General features: G+C 22.3%; 6 protein-coding genes across 6 annotated transcripts; 3 read left to right on the top strand and 3 right to left on the bottom strand. All coding sequences in view use genetic code 6, as the record gives it.

The window, feature by feature from the left end:
- Nucleotides 1-27: 27 nt before the first annotated feature.
- Nucleotides 28-2,640, top strand: TTHERM_00576890 (BRCA1 carboxy-terminus (BRCT) domain protein; the record flags this gene model as incomplete). Its single annotated transcript, XM_001009379.3, has 5 exons — nucleotides 28-576; nucleotides 643-1,032; nucleotides 1,169-1,564; nucleotides 1,624-2,354; nucleotides 2,448-2,640. 5 exons carry the CDS (start codon nucleotides 28-30, stop codon nucleotides 2,638-2,640), a joined length of 2,259 nt encoding a protein of 752 aa, XP_001009379.3.
- A 531-nt stretch (nucleotides 2,641-3,171) lies between these two features.
- TTHERM_00576900 (senescence-associated protein) lies at nucleotides 3,172-4,425 on the top strand (the record flags this gene model as incomplete). The annotated part of the gene is made up of 1 exon (XM_001009380.1): nucleotides 3,172-4,425. The coding sequence occupies one exon, from the start codon at nucleotides 3,172-3,174 to the stop codon at nucleotides 4,423-4,425; it is 1,254 nt and encodes a 417-aa protein (XP_001009380.1).
- Nucleotides 4,426-4,753: 328 nt separating this feature from the next.
- TTHERM_00576910 (hypothetical protein) lies at nucleotides 4,754-5,911 on the top strand (the record flags this gene model as incomplete). The annotated part of the gene is made up of 1 exon (XM_001009381.1): nucleotides 4,754-5,911. The coding sequence occupies one exon, from the start codon at nucleotides 4,754-4,756 to the stop codon at nucleotides 5,909-5,911; it is 1,158 nt and encodes a 385-aa protein (XP_001009381.1).
- A 2,244-nt stretch (nucleotides 5,912-8,155) lies between these two features.
- Nucleotides 8,156-11,403, bottom strand: TTHERM_00576920 (hypothetical protein; the record flags this gene model as incomplete). The annotated part of the gene is made up of 2 exons (XM_001009382.2): nucleotides 10,549-11,403; nucleotides 8,156-10,171 (listed from the first exon to the last, which is right to left on the bottom strand). Exons 1-2 carry the CDS (start codon nucleotides 11,311-11,313, stop codon nucleotides 8,156-8,158), a joined length of 2,781 nt encoding a protein of 926 aa, XP_001009382.2. The 5' UTR covers nucleotides 11,314-11,403.
- Nucleotides 11,404-13,250: 1,847 nt separating this feature from the next.
- Nucleotides 13,251-13,471, bottom strand: TTHERM_000576919 (hypothetical protein; the record flags this gene model as incomplete). The annotated part of the gene is made up of 2 exons (XM_012796208.1): nucleotides 13,251-13,272; nucleotides 13,326-13,471. The coding sequence occupies 2 exons, from the start codon at nucleotides 13,469-13,471 to the stop codon at nucleotides 13,251-13,253; spliced, it is 168 nt and encodes a 55-aa protein (XP_012651662.1).
- A 186-nt stretch (nucleotides 13,472-13,657) lies between these two features.
- Nucleotides 13,658-13,966, bottom strand: TTHERM_000576918 (transmembrane protein, putative; the record flags this gene model as incomplete). Its single annotated transcript, XM_012796207.1, has 1 exon — nucleotides 13,658-13,966. The coding sequence occupies one exon, from the start codon at nucleotides 13,964-13,966 to the stop codon at nucleotides 13,658-13,660; it is 309 nt and encodes a 102-aa protein (XP_012651661.1).
- Nucleotides 13,967-15,092: the final 1,126 nt, after the last annotated feature.

Here is a 15,092-nt window from a genome sequence, read left to right as displayed (position 1 = left end):
TTAATTTGTTAAATTAAAAACTAATAAATGCCACCAAAAAAAGGAAAAAAGGCTGCTCAAAGCAAGAAGGTTGAAGAAGTTAAGCCTAGAGAAACAAGGCTAACTAGTGCAAGCAAAAAAAGAGGATCTAATAGAAATAGTGTAGATAAAATATAAACTCCAAATCCATAAAAGCAAGAAGAAATCACTGCATATATGAAAGATGATATTGTAAAAAAAGAAGTAAATGGAAAAAGTTTAGAAGATGATTAAAAGCAAATGGAAGTTTTTATTTCACCAAAAAAAGATGTGCACCAAATAGGAAAATTGCACTTCACTTAAAATTCAACTTAAAGCAAGTTGAATACTCCATCTTAAAAAATAACTGCTCAACCTAATAAAGTGGAATCTAAGACACTTTTTACACCATCTAAAGTTTAAAAGAAAATTTGGAAAGTTAGTTTAAGTGGTTTTACAAAGCAACTAAAAGAATATAATAAAAATGCCATTAAAAGTTTAAATGGTGAATATTATGAAAATTTTCAACCTGGAATAGATGTTCTAATCGCTTCAAAAGCTTTAGGTGCTAAAACAAAAGTATCAAATTTTATTAAATATTAATGAACATAATAATTTCTTTATTTATTTACTCAATAATAAAAGCTTTCTTATGATTCCGGAGTACCTATTTTGAATGTTAAATGGTTGACAGATAGTATTGCTGAAAAGTGCTTTATAGAAGATATTAAGAAATATTTATTAAAACCATTTGAAGGCTGCATGCTTAACATTCTTGGTTTTAGCTAGGATGAGTATTAGGTTATTAAATAAAGTGTCATGGATAATGGTGGCGATTGTATAAATGACTTAAATTATGTTCAGAAATCATCTGATTAGTAATCTTCTAAAATAGATATGACAGTAATCAACTCAAAAAATAACTCCACATCATATTTAAATATCATCAAAACTCCAGCAGTAGATGAAAAATGGATTTATTAGTGCATAAATAGATAAATGTTTGTGTTTCCTAAACACTATGTCATTAATAAAGTAAGAATTTAAATTAAAATATTTAAAATTATTTGAAAATTAAATTTAAAAAATTCAAAAATAAAGAGAAGAAAATTAATAAATTTAACTCAAAATAACAAAAATAAATAAAAATGTTTTTATTTTTAACAAATAGCTTGACTTGAATTTTAATCTATGCTAAGAGGAATATATTAACAAAAAAATGAAAGAATCTGAATGTTCATAAAAAGATTGTAATTATTTTTAGAACTGCACTTTTTATATTCATACTTAGTTTTTGGATTAGTAGAAACTTAAAATTATCAAAAATTTAATCAATTATGGAGGAGGATTTTATATAAACTAACTTTTGCCTTGTATTACACATATAGTAACTCCTTAATACACAAAATAAGATTTAGTTGAATTCAATTAATTTGGAAATTCTATATTTTTAGTCCACCCTGAGTTTTTATTAGAAGCATCTTTTATATACAAAAAATTAAACGAGTTAGATTATCAACCTTAGCTTGTCGAATAATAAGCAAATAGTTAGCAAATATTCTCTTAGGTAAATATTTTTTTAATTCTAAAATAAGCATTTAATAAGTATGTTTTCATATTAAATAGGAAAAGGTTAAAAATGATACAAATGGATTTTCATCAACTCAACAACAAGTTATTTAAACTATTTCAGCAATAGCAAATAAAAATAGAGCTAGTATAAATAATCCTATGGGAAATATGTTCAATAGTTAAACAGGAAATGGCAACTTGTCAAGAATGAGCAGTTTTAATGGTAATGGGAATCCTTTCTAAGGAATTAATTAGCAGTAAATAGCTCTTGCAAATATACCTGAAAATGAAGAAGTAAGTGAAAAAACTGAGTAAAAACAAAGAAAGTTAACTTTTAAGTAGTAAAAATAACTTGTCACTGTTAAAGGAAATTTATTTAAGAATTGCTACTTTTACTTAGAAATGAGTCAATACAAGGATAAGCTAAAATAGTATAAAACAAAAATATTTGAAAATCAAGGAGAAATTTTAAGCTTTATAGATGAAAAAGTTAGAGAAATATTTTATATCTTGGATGATAAGCCTCAAAGTAAAGTAATTATGGAAAAGCAGTTTTAAAATGCCTCTTTCTACAGCTATCGTTGGATCGATTTTTGTATTGAAAAGAAGTAAATTGTGAGAAATTATTAAGATCAATAACTATTTTTCCTTGCTCCATTCCCTCATTCTATGCCTCTGAAAGAATTCGTTGGTTTAAGTGTTTATTGTTCTGGCTATAATCCTAATGAGAAATTGGCACTAAAAGAGACAATCAAAATAATAGGAGCACATTACGAATTTGCATCGTAATATATTGTTTTATAATATGCTTTATTGTTTTTAAATTTTAAAACTATGTTTTAATATTTACAAATTTATTATTTGATATAAATGATTAGAGAAAAGAGATGCTACTTAATAACAGATGACAAAGAATGTAAAAAATATAGATATATTCAAGATTAACAATAGCATCTATCTTAAGAAGAATACGAAATTAAATGGGGAAAATTGATGATTGTTGGTTCTTTTTGGCTTCTAGAAAGCGTTACTTAAGGAAAGCTTCTTGACCATGAGCCCTACAAGCTTTGAAAAATATAAATTCATTCCATAAAAATAATTAAAGAGAAATAAAACACCAATTTTAATAAATAAAAATAAAGAGAGCAAAATTCTAAAATATTTTTAAAATTATCTAAAAATCATACAAAATAATTAAATAATTAATATAAATCTATTAATTAATTACTAACCTTTATATAAACTTAATTATTTAATCTTAAAATCTATTTATTTATTTATTTATCTATCTATATATCTTTATGTATCAAAAATCTTAAATTTTATTTTAAGATGTTGTATTAACAAGTAAAACCAAATGAAATTTCTATAAACTTTTAATCAGAAAATGTATTTATCTATTTTATTTTTTAAAATATTTGAAATTCGAATTAAAAAAATTGATCAGAAAATATTTGAGAACATTTAGAAGAAATAAGTAAAGTAATTCAATTTTATTTATTATTAGGGACCACTAAAAACATTTATCGTGTAAGATTAATTAATTAATTTTTTTTAAAGATTTTACTTTAAATAAATTATTGAACTCAAAGAGCTAATAATATGGTTGACGTTGTGTAAATTTAAGATGTAATTATCTATGAAGTGCAAAATGTTTAACTACTTGCAGTACCTAACAAAGGAGATGTTTAGACAGTTTTTGAGAATGATACTCTTCAAGTGATATAAAATGAATAACAAGAGATCTTCATTAAAGTTAATAATTTTCAATATTAGCTTTTTTAGGAAACTCCAATATATCTTACAGCTTATTAAACTCATCGCAGTTATATTTTCCCTTGTATTTAAGTAAATTATGCGGTGCTTTTGAGTAATAATACACCTAACTATGAAGATATTTATGACTGTTTAGATTAAATTCTTTCAAGCTTATCTAATCTAATTTACAATTAAGGATAAAAGGAGCAAAAGCTAGATAGTATTAGAAAATCTCAAATACTTCTCAAAAGTAGTGAGCAAAATTTAACTCCTGAAGGTGAGAATTAAATTTAAGAATACTAGACTCCTATGGGTGATGATAAAAGCTATGATAACCATACACCTTAAGGGAATGATGAAGTTGAAATGATAAATGATTAAATTAAGAATAATCAAAGTATTCAAGAATAATAACTATAAATGAAATTAGTTTAACAATCGCAAGAACTTTAATAAAAAAATAGCTAATAAGAAGATAATAAAAAAAATCCATAATCTAGTAATTCAATAGCAAAGTATATTGGATTGGGAGGATCTTTTATTAGCAAAGGGATTTAAGTTGGTGCTGGAGTAGTGCATTCAGGAATTCAAATGACTGGTAATTTTTTTGAGAAAAAAATAAAAAAAAACAAAGATATTAAAGTTAGTAATTCTACTAAAAATGCTATTAAATTAATTAAAACCTTCAGTGGTAGAGTTATTGAGGTAACTAGCCTTGCTGCTTCATAAATAATAAATGCATCTATTAAAATAAGTTCTATGGCGATTAGTGCTATAACCAATAAAATAGATGGACCTTCTGCAAAAACTTAAAATTAAAGTTTTTAATATCTAAGAGGTGTAGCTTAAGCATCGTTATAAGCTACTTCGAGTATTTTAGATAACCTTGATCAAGCAGCAGATAAAATAGGAAAATAAATAAATGAATCTGTTACCTAAGTTGTTTAAAAAAAATTTGGAGATGATGCAGCGGAAATAGTCAACGATGGAGTTTAAGTTGCTCTAAATGTAAATGGTGCTTATAGAAATATAAACTAACTTGCTGTATAAAAGGTGATGATAAAAACTGCTAAAGAATCTATTAAGCAAGTTATATGATTTCTTTAACTAATAAATTATTAATACTTTAATCTATCAAAATAATAATCAATTTACTTATATATATCTTGCAAAGTATTATTGAAAAAAAATTATTTATTTTGATTTTAAAATTGAAGATTAACTAAAAAAATGTAATATATAGTTTATTCTAAAAATATGAATTTTTTATATTATTTCAAATAACAATTTATATTTTTTATTAAATTTTTTAGTAGAAATATATATTTCAATTAGTTATTTATTAATTCATAATTATATTCCATTTATGTCACTAATTTAACAATAAGTTTTTATTATAATAAATTGATTATTATTAAATTAAAATATGAACATTAATATTTCTTAAAACATGGAAGATAAACCAAAATTACTTTGTGATTCGCATGCAAATTAAATATGCGATTTTCTTTTTTTATAATAAAGCATGCATGCAGAAAATTAGTTTAAATTATTATGCAAAAAATGTATTGTTAAAGGTGACTTTACAAGAGGATATTTAATAGATATAGATCAGAGAGTTAATCCTTCAAGCGATAAAGAAGTTATTCATAATTGGCCTCCTTTAAAAGAAAACTAATTATATATTTAATTAGAAAATATAATGAATAACTAAAATAGTTAATATTCCCTAATCTAAAAGATAGAATAACAATATGAATAAACTAAACGCTATTTTAATGAAAAATTAGATGAATATTTCAAATATATTTTAACCAAAATAAATTAATTTTCATAGGATTATGTTTAAAGTATATACAATCAAATAGGTGGAGTTGAAAAACTTAAAGATTGTTTTACTATCAATAATTATGTTGATTTTAATTAACTTAAAGAACTAGTTAATTTATAGTTAAAAAACTTAGAAAATAATACTAATATTATTAACCTTGCTACCAAATAGTATAAACTAATGTAAAGCAGTGGAATTATATTTGAGCAGCTGTAAAAAAAATTAAAAATACTATTTGAAAAAATAGATGGAAAATATGTAAATGATTTTATTTTCACAAATTTACTTGAGGAAGAAAATCAAGAAAAAATCGAAAAAATAATTTTTGTCAATGAATCAAATTAAAAATTGAAATCTTTGGATTAAAATATTTAATTTGAGTGGAAATCGTTTGAGGAAATACAAAATGGAATATAAATTAACTTTGACCCTAGGACTTTAGAGAAAAACATTATTTTCACAAAAGGATTTTCTATTCCTGAATAAAGAATTTAGCTTTAAAATATAAAAAGTAATTATAGCTGGTGGGTATAAATATAAGAAAGCTTTTCTAATGGTGGAAACAGGTAAATTTATCTAGAATCAAACAAAAAAGCAAAAAATTACGATAAATTAGATAATAAAAAACCTTGCAATAATATAAATTACTTAGGTGATAATATAGCATTAGTGATTAATGGTTAATAATTAGTTGAATAATTAAAACTTAGAGTAAATGAAATAAAAACTAAATATAGTCAATTAAATAATTGATGTAAATATTACTTGTATTTTTATAAAAATTGTTTATCTTTTATAGAATAAATTTTAAAATTTTCAATTATATTAATTTTATCTTAAAGAATATTGTATAAAATATATGTTTTTATATTAAAATATAGATATATACACATTATATTATTGATTATTAACAAAAATTTTCATCACTTCACATTTATTTTAGAAAATTTATCTAAAAAAAATAGTTTATTGTTCAAAATGAAAATTTTTATGATATGAAAAATGAATCAATATGGTTAAATTATCTTCTTTATATCTTAGTAAATTTTTTTATCAATAGAAAGATTAATAATATTTAATTTTTTTATTTATTAATTAAATTTTACACTCAACAAAATATCGCTTAATAAAATATAAGAAGAAATTTTTATTAAAATAAATTTGATTCATATTATTTAATAGTATAAAATGTAATAGAGCTAAGTTATAGAAGATAAATAAAATATATTTTGCGACTCTCACAAAAACTAAAAGTGCGAATTTCTCTTTTTATAAGAAGGAGTAGAAAAATAGGATCATATTGAATTTATATGCAAAAAATGTATAGTTTTACGTGAATTTAGTAAAGGATTTCTAATAGATATAGATCAGATAATAAATTCTACAAATGGCAACTAAATTATTCTTAATTGGCCTCCTATTAAAGAAAAACTATTACATTAATAATTAGAATATATTATCAATAAATAAAATAATTAACAATCTCTGATTTAAGAAATAGAATAACAATATAACTAAACTAAGCTCTATTTTAATGAAAAAATAGATGAATATTACAAATATATTTTAAACAAAATAAACTAATATACGTAGAATTATCTACAAAGTGTTTATAATTAAATATGTGGAGTGGATAAACTAAAAGAAATTTTTACAGGCAATAATAAAGTTAATTAAGACTAGCTTAGAGAATTAGTTAATTTATAGTTCAAAAATAAGGAAAGTAATGTGAATCTACTTAATCTTGCAATCAAATAATATAATCTTACATAAAATAGTGGAATCATATTTGAGCATCTATAAAAAAAAATAAATATATTATTTGAAAAGACGGATAGCATATTTAGAAAAGATTAAATTTTCATAAATTTAATTGAAGAAAAAAATGAAGAAAAAATTGAAAAAATATCATTTCTCAATGAAGCAAATTAAAAGTTGAGATCTTTAAGTTACTTTATTTAATTTGAATGGTAATCTTTTGAGGAAATATAAAATGGAATCGAAATTGATTTTAATTCTTATACTCAAGATAGGAATATCTTTTTTACTAAAGGATGTTCTCCTTTTTAATTAAATAGAGAGAAGCTTTAAAGTTCACAAAGTAATTACAATTGGTGGGTAGAATATTCAGAAATCTTTTCAAATAGTAGAAATAGATACGTTAGCCTATAGTACAATAAAAAAGCAAAAAATCATTATCAAAGCAAACATTAAAAAGGTTGTTATTAAATAAATTATTCTGATAGTAAAGTAGAATTAATAAATAAAGCTTAATAATTAGCTTAAATTTTAAAAACAAGAGTAGATGAAATTAATAATAAATATGGCGTAAAAAATATTAATATTATTGAATGAATTTTATTTACGTGATTAAATATTATTTATGGAATAAGATTTCAAGCTATGTTAGCATAATAATTTTAATTTAAAAATATTGAGGTATGTATATGTTATTATATATATGTGATTTGTAAAAACATTTGATTATTATAAAATATTTAAATATAAAAAAATAAAATTTAAGTTTTAAGATGATTACTTTAAAAGTTGATTTGTAAATATTTGTAAAAAATATATCCTGCAAATAGAACATAGCTATTACTCAAATTAGAGAAAATTTAATTCAAATTACATTTAATTTTCTAATTTTTATATATATTTTAGATAAATATATTAGTGTTAATTATCTAAAACATTTCATTTTTGTAAAATTATTTTATGAAAAAGATCAAGAAATAATTTATTTAGTTAATTTTTCAATAAAAAAGCAATATAACCATAATCTTTCTTTCCAATAAAAAAATAATTTAATATAAAATGTAGTCTATTATCTCAGGATTTTAATAAATGATAAAATTTATATAATTTTATTTAAATTCATTTTCGAAAAAATTAAAATTTTTAGAGAATCCTTTGAATGAACTAAATAAATCAAAATATAAAAACCAAAAGAATTTATAGAGATTAAGATTTAGTACAAAATAAGTAACAATTTAATCAGTTGAACATGCTTTCAACACCTTTAGCTACTCTTCTTTGCTTTTATACTGCACCTACAGGAATTGGAGGAGGGACATTAGCCTTATTCTAAGGAATAATTGGCTATTAATAAGATTAAGCAAGTTACTGCTGCTAAAGAGGCTAGTTAGGATTATATGCAATGTTTTAATGATGAGGAGGTATGATATTGGATTACTGTTGAGTATTTGCTTGTTAATGAGATGGTGCTTAATTTATTTATTGTTAAACACCATAGACAGGTACATGATGCTAGGTAATAGTTGAAGCTTAATTTAAAGTTACTGCAGGAGTACTTTAGGTTTAGCTTTAATTTACATTAGTGGCCTAGTTAGCTTAACTTATACTATTAGATAAAGTATTTTGGTTGGAAGAGCCATTCATAGAATCAAAGAAATCCTCAGCCTCAAAGTTACTCATTTATTAATTAACATTGCTTACAGAATTTACAATATTTTAGATATTTTACTAATGAACATTATGATTTTAGTTATTATTACTATTAGAAAGGTTAGCATATTAAATAAGTTGAGCAGAAGTCTATGATTGTTAACGTGAATTTTAAGGGGTAGCATTCAATGAGTGTTATTATTATTATATTTGTGCAATTTACTATTGCTATTATTATTGTTGTTGTTATTGCTATTATTAATAATTGATTTATTAAATTGACTACTATTATTACTAAGCTTGTTACAATTACCATTAAGTTTGATTTAGCTATTGTAATTGCTGCTTTTGTAATAATTGCACATCAGTGAGCTATTGATTAAGCTAGGCAATATTTTGAGATAATTGATCATTCTTTTCTTGTAGAGACTTATTTTGACCTTAAAGTTAATCAATCATTAAAGTCATTTTTTAGATTGTTTGTTTATGTTAGGATTCAATTTCTCTTGAAGAGTTCAATTAATTCTTTAATTCAAGATTTTCTTTTTATAAGCTACTTATCAAAGAGGTATACTATTCGATTTCAGCTTTCAAGTTTTAATTCTGATTAGAATTTTGATTTTAAGGTTGCTATTCAACTGAAGATTTCCTGAGAGATAATTGAGATAATTAATTTTCTAAATTATTTATATTATTTTATTGTGATTGAATTATTAAACTCAATTCATTTAATTTTTTATGTAAAATATTCTATTGCTCAACTACATCAGATGATTAGCTATTTGTTTAAACATTCTACAATTTTTTTTCCAGTTCTTCAATTTTAGTTCTACTTTAGGCATTGACTTATTCTTAATGCTATTTATACTAATCTAGCTATTGTAAGAAGCTATTTTAGGCTTGACTTAATGCTTCATTAATTAATTAGTTTAATTATTCCTTGCTAATTTGAGGTTAACTATCTAATTTTTAATTTTAGCTCTAAACCTAATTTCCTTATTAGAAAACGTGTTGCTATGATTAAATTGAATTATCGTATTAACTTTAGTTTTACTATTATTATTAAATTAAAGCTTAGATATGCTATTAAGAATACCCAGTTTAATTATTAGGCAATTATCCTAAAACGGGAGTTTGTTGAACCTGATTTGGCACTTAATGCTAATTATTTGATATTTATTATGCTTAAACTGGCTAGGGAGCTTAAGCAGGAGGCTATATTACCTAGACTGGAGGTTAAATGACTTAAATTGGTGGCTATTATACTTGAATAGGCTATTATTATACTTAAATTGGCTATTACTATTATTGTATTTGTGCTGCCTATTGATCATTTCTGATTGGGGCTTATGGTTATGAACTCTTTTAGACTTATCTATTAGGAGGAGGTGGAGCAGGATGAAAAGTATGGTGGGTATTAGTATTTGGAAGATTAGTCTTTTGAGGTGAATTTTTCACTAACTACTATTAATCTTAAACATTATTATTTGCAATAGGAATGTTTTATTGGTTCTATTGATGGAAATCATCTTAATGAGGTTATTCATGATGAATTAAATCATTTTAGTTGCTGTGATGGTCCACTAAGTTTTATAAGTGAGATTCCTATTAAATAAAATTATTATTATATTGAATTACAATAAATATTTAGATATTAATTTATTATTTAAAATTCAAATAATTCTAAAATTTAAAACTTAAAAATAAAACTTCTAAGGTAAGGAAAATGCCAAATAAATACATTTTATTTTTATTTATCCAAAATAAAAATTAAACCTTAGGTAACTTCGTTGATTTAAAATAAATATATTTGCTAGCTTAAAAAATTATCTACTTAGTTTCAGTGGAGTAAAAAATTTATTTTGTGGGTTTTGTTAGGTTTAATGACAAACATTATTAACATATTTCTATTAAAAATTATAAATTTTATTGTAAATTGCAAATTCTATGGGCTGAAATAATATTTATTATAATTCTATTACTACTAAATTAGACTAAACAATGTTTTCTTTAACAACTTAGGGTTGAACTACTTAAACGGGAGGAGTTTGTATAGCAGTAGTAGGATTAACGGGTGGGATATTATCACTTGGTGGAAGTACTTAATTTTAAGGTGGAACATCTACTGGAGGAATAAGTGAAGGTGCATTGGATTATTGGTTTAGAGAATTGTTATTTGCAAAATTAGGATTTACATATCTAGATTTTCCTCCTATTCTATTAGCAGGAGCGTTATTTTGTGTAGGAATGACTCTCTAAAAGGGATTGGCAGTAAAAGGATTTTATGCAATTTAAGGTGGTGCATTTTTTAATTCTTATGAATTGGAGTGATCTTCAGCAGGAGGCTAAGATGATAGTAGATTACTAGTATTTTCTTATTTTAATACTTGTTAAGAAGCTTAAGTTGAATGATTTGAAATATCATCAGAGTTCAATTTTTGCTAAAAGAATGTGTCATTGTAATCAGTGGCTTTCAAATCTATAAATTCCTTTAGATCTATTTTCTTAAGAAGCAAAACTGTTCTGACTTTAGCATTACGAGCACCTTTAATTCTCATCTTTAAAAAGATAATCTTTTCAGTGTACTTTTTATTGTGCTCATTTTATTCGTAGTATTCATAAACTGCTTACTCAATATCTGAAGCTGTTTAAGCTATTAGATCGTCTGGGAACTCTGAACTAGACTCTTTCAGAGCTTCATAAATTTGCTTTTGTTGTTGCTCTCTACCTCTGGTTTTGGTGCTCATTTAATCTATTTTACTATACACCTTTTTATATATTTAAAGTTTATTCTCTCCTTTCCTTTTTAATAATTTTTTAATATTGTTGATTTTACCGTATTATATAATAAAGCAATAAGTTTACTTGTATCTATTTAATAAAATCAGGCTTTAACTTATGAATGAGTGAATCTCTAAAAACTAACTATAATCTCTATCTTATGAAGTGAATAACATCAATTTATTAAAAATGAGGATTGAATTCATCTATTTTATTTAAAGTAATATCTTACCTTTTTTTTCCCCCTTTTGTAAAGTCATTTTTTTAATAAATTTCCTTATATCTCTATGCAATTTATTATTTTTACGTGGAAGATTAAAATTTACTTATGCATGATTTTATTGCTGATGCTGCTGCCATATTAACTAAGTTTTGATTGATTTTTTTAATCTTTTAATATTTTTATTATGTTGTTAGTTTTTGAATTTAAAAATTATATGCTTAATTATATTTGTTTAAAATAAAAAAATATTTTTCAAACCTTTTAAATTTAAAAACATTTCTGTTTCTAAAATTAAAATCTTTAACTTTGTTTTCTGTTTATATATAAAGAAAGATATATATTTTATTATTATAATTTCATTTCTTTAACAAAATTTCTTTCTTTTTGTTAAATAATGTAAAATAATTTATTTTAAATATTAATTTATAATTAATTCTATAAAAAAAATTCTAAAGTATAAAAGAGAGATTTTTTGTAATAGTAAATAAGTTATTTAATTTAATTTAATGGCATATTTTTTTTTAATTTATTAAAGAGTTTTCTCTTTGAAAAATTATATCAAAATTAAAAAAATAAATATACTTTAACTTTGAAAGAATAAAAGGAGAGTTCTAGCTTCTAATTGAAATTTTACTGACATCTTTATCTATTTAATACAATAGCTATTCTATATTAGGTGTTGATAATCTATATCTTAAATTTCTGAATGAATGACTCTAATTCTTTCTTTGATTAAAATTATAATTTAGCACAGTATAAAAATAAAAAACTTATTTTTCATCTTTTAAACATTTTTTAAATATTTTGAAATGTTTAAAAATTGGATATTTATTTATATGTGCGTTAATATTCAGTCCATTATTTATTTTTTTACAAACGTATCTTTATTATTAATCTATTTTAATTTTTATGTAATCTATATTATCTTAACTAAATTTAATAATTTGACAATTACTTTGCTGTGCTTTTGAATGGGTTATAAAAATATACGGTGGAAAATTTATTTAGATTAATAGATTCCTATTGATATCATTAAATTAATGATCATTATCAAGCTAATTACTTCTTTATATTATTTATTTACACTATTTTCAAACAACCTTAAAAAAAATTAAATTTTTGTCTTATCAAATTTTTAAAAGTTCGCATTTTGTGTTGATAATTAATATAGTTTAATTAAATCTTATAAGTAGGATATTAATCAAACCTCTACATCTTAAAAAAGAAATTTAGCTAAATATATTAAGGATAACAAAAACAAAAATAGGTACAAATAAAAGAAATCTTAAATATACTTACTTGTTCACAAAATAATTTTAAGATAAACTGAAATATTGCAAAAAATAAGAGAATGGATTTTGGAGATTTTGAAAACTAGCAATTTGTTAATTACTTGAACAGTCAAGATAGTGAATATATCTCACAGGTAATGAGAAATGAAATTTAACAACTAAATATTAGAAGATAAGAGTAGGAATAGCTATCTTAAAATGTAAATTGGAGATCTATGTTGGCAGCAAAAGAATTACTAGATGATGATAATAACTACCGTTTACCTATTGGTCTAACATTTTTCTCTTTAGTTAGAATCATTTTTACTTTGTTTGCTCTCAGCTATTCTAAAGAAAGAAGCCAGTTTATTTCTATTTTTACTTCAGTAGGCCTCTTTAAGGATCTTCTTCAAATATTTTACAATTATTTCCTTTTCAGATAAATACAAAACCTAAAAAAGCAACTATATTCTCATTAATTTACCTATGAGCTCCTCGAATTTCTGAATGAAATAGAAAACAAAGATTTCTCTATTAAATACAAGAGTTCTTTAGTTTTTAATTCTATCTTAAAGACTAATTCTTTCCTAAGATACTTTGAAAGAGTTATTAAAGTATTCTCTTGGGCATTATTTTTGTATTCAATATTTATGATTGCATTTACTGATGTGCTAAAAGATGTATCAGGAATTTCTATTCCATTAATAGTTCTCTTCACATTTAACAATTATTGCATAATAACTGTTGTCATGATATTGTTCTTTTACTCAGTTTTTTTCAATATACTAACTCTTTTTAGGAATATAGCAAATGTTTTCAAGATTAAATTAAATAAATACAAAATTGAAAAATTAATACAAAAACTCCCTTGTTAGGAATACGAAAAAATAAAAGATAAAGCATCTATAACATGTTGCGCAGTATGTTTAGTTGATTATACTTCAGGAGATAAAGTTTTATAATTAAATTGTTCTACTTAGCATCATTTCCACAAAGAATGCATTTTATAGTGGTTGGATATTAAACCTAACTGTCCTATATGTAGAAAACTTGTATTTGAATCAGCTTAAAATCCTACTCATTAACCAACTGTAAATTCTTAAACTAATAATAATATCTCAACATAATAACTATAACAATTGATCAATAACGATAACCAATAATCATAATAAGAGGAATCATAGATTTAATCTTTTAGCCATATTTTGTGTAATGATTAATAAAATGAATTGTTACAAGATAATGAAGCTACTAGATAAAAAAGTAAATCTGACTCATCTACACCTTCTGCTTAAAATTTTTAGAAAATAATTGAATTCATTTAGCAGTTAAAATAAAATTAACAATTCTTAAACGATATGAGAACCTAAAGTCCAAATCAACAAATAGTAGATATGATTGAAGAGAACTTGTCATAGCAAGAATTATCAGCAGAGACTTAATAGTGTTGAGTTTTTTTAATTTGAAAAAATTAAAATCAAAATTAATAAAATGATTAAAGTAAAAACAATTATATTATCTACAAACTTAATTAAACATTTTTATAATATTTATGTAAATATTTCTCTCATTTATATTTTTTATAAATTGAAAAGAATTAACAAAATAGAATAATCAAAATTATCTTTTAGTCAATTTTATTAATTATAAATTCTTATTGTATCAGATCTCTATTAAATTTATATTAAAAATAATAATAATAATTGCATGAAAAAAAATATATATTTAAGTATTTATTATTTTATTAAAATAAATAAATACCTCTTAATTAAAAATTATAAAAAATTATTTTTTAATAAATTAAATAAATCAATAGATAATTTATTAATAATTTTATAAATTGTAAATTATAGTTAAATAAAATTAATTAGTTTCCATAAATCTAAAAAACAAATAATTATTTATTTAATTTTTCTCTTATTTATCATTTATTTGAGAAAACTTTTTGATTAATTGAATAAAATCAAAAAAAACAAAACAAAAGAAAATAATCAATAATTTGCTGATGAATTATATTCATTGTATATTCTTAGTCATTAAAAAACTAAAAACAAATGAAAATTAAATTGTTAGTTTCATCAAATTAAATATTAATTCACCATAAAATTTCTTCATATTGTTTTTTATATTATCTAAATTTTTTATTAAATGTTTAAATAATTTGATTAATAAATAGATAAAAAATATAATCTAACATAATTTGATTAATCATCGTAGAATAAAATTTGATTATTATTTTAATAAATATACA

The sequence above is a fragment of the Tetrahymena thermophila genome, assembly GCF_000189635.1.
Source record: "Tetrahymena thermophila SB210 genomic scaffold scf_8254752, whole genome shotgun sequence".
NCBI lineage: Eukaryota > Ciliophora > Oligohymenophorea > Hymenostomatida > Tetrahymenidae > Tetrahymena > Tetrahymena thermophila.
The sequence above is the reverse complement of the archived record's forward strand: the minus strand, read 5'-3'. Positions and strand labels throughout refer to the sequence as shown.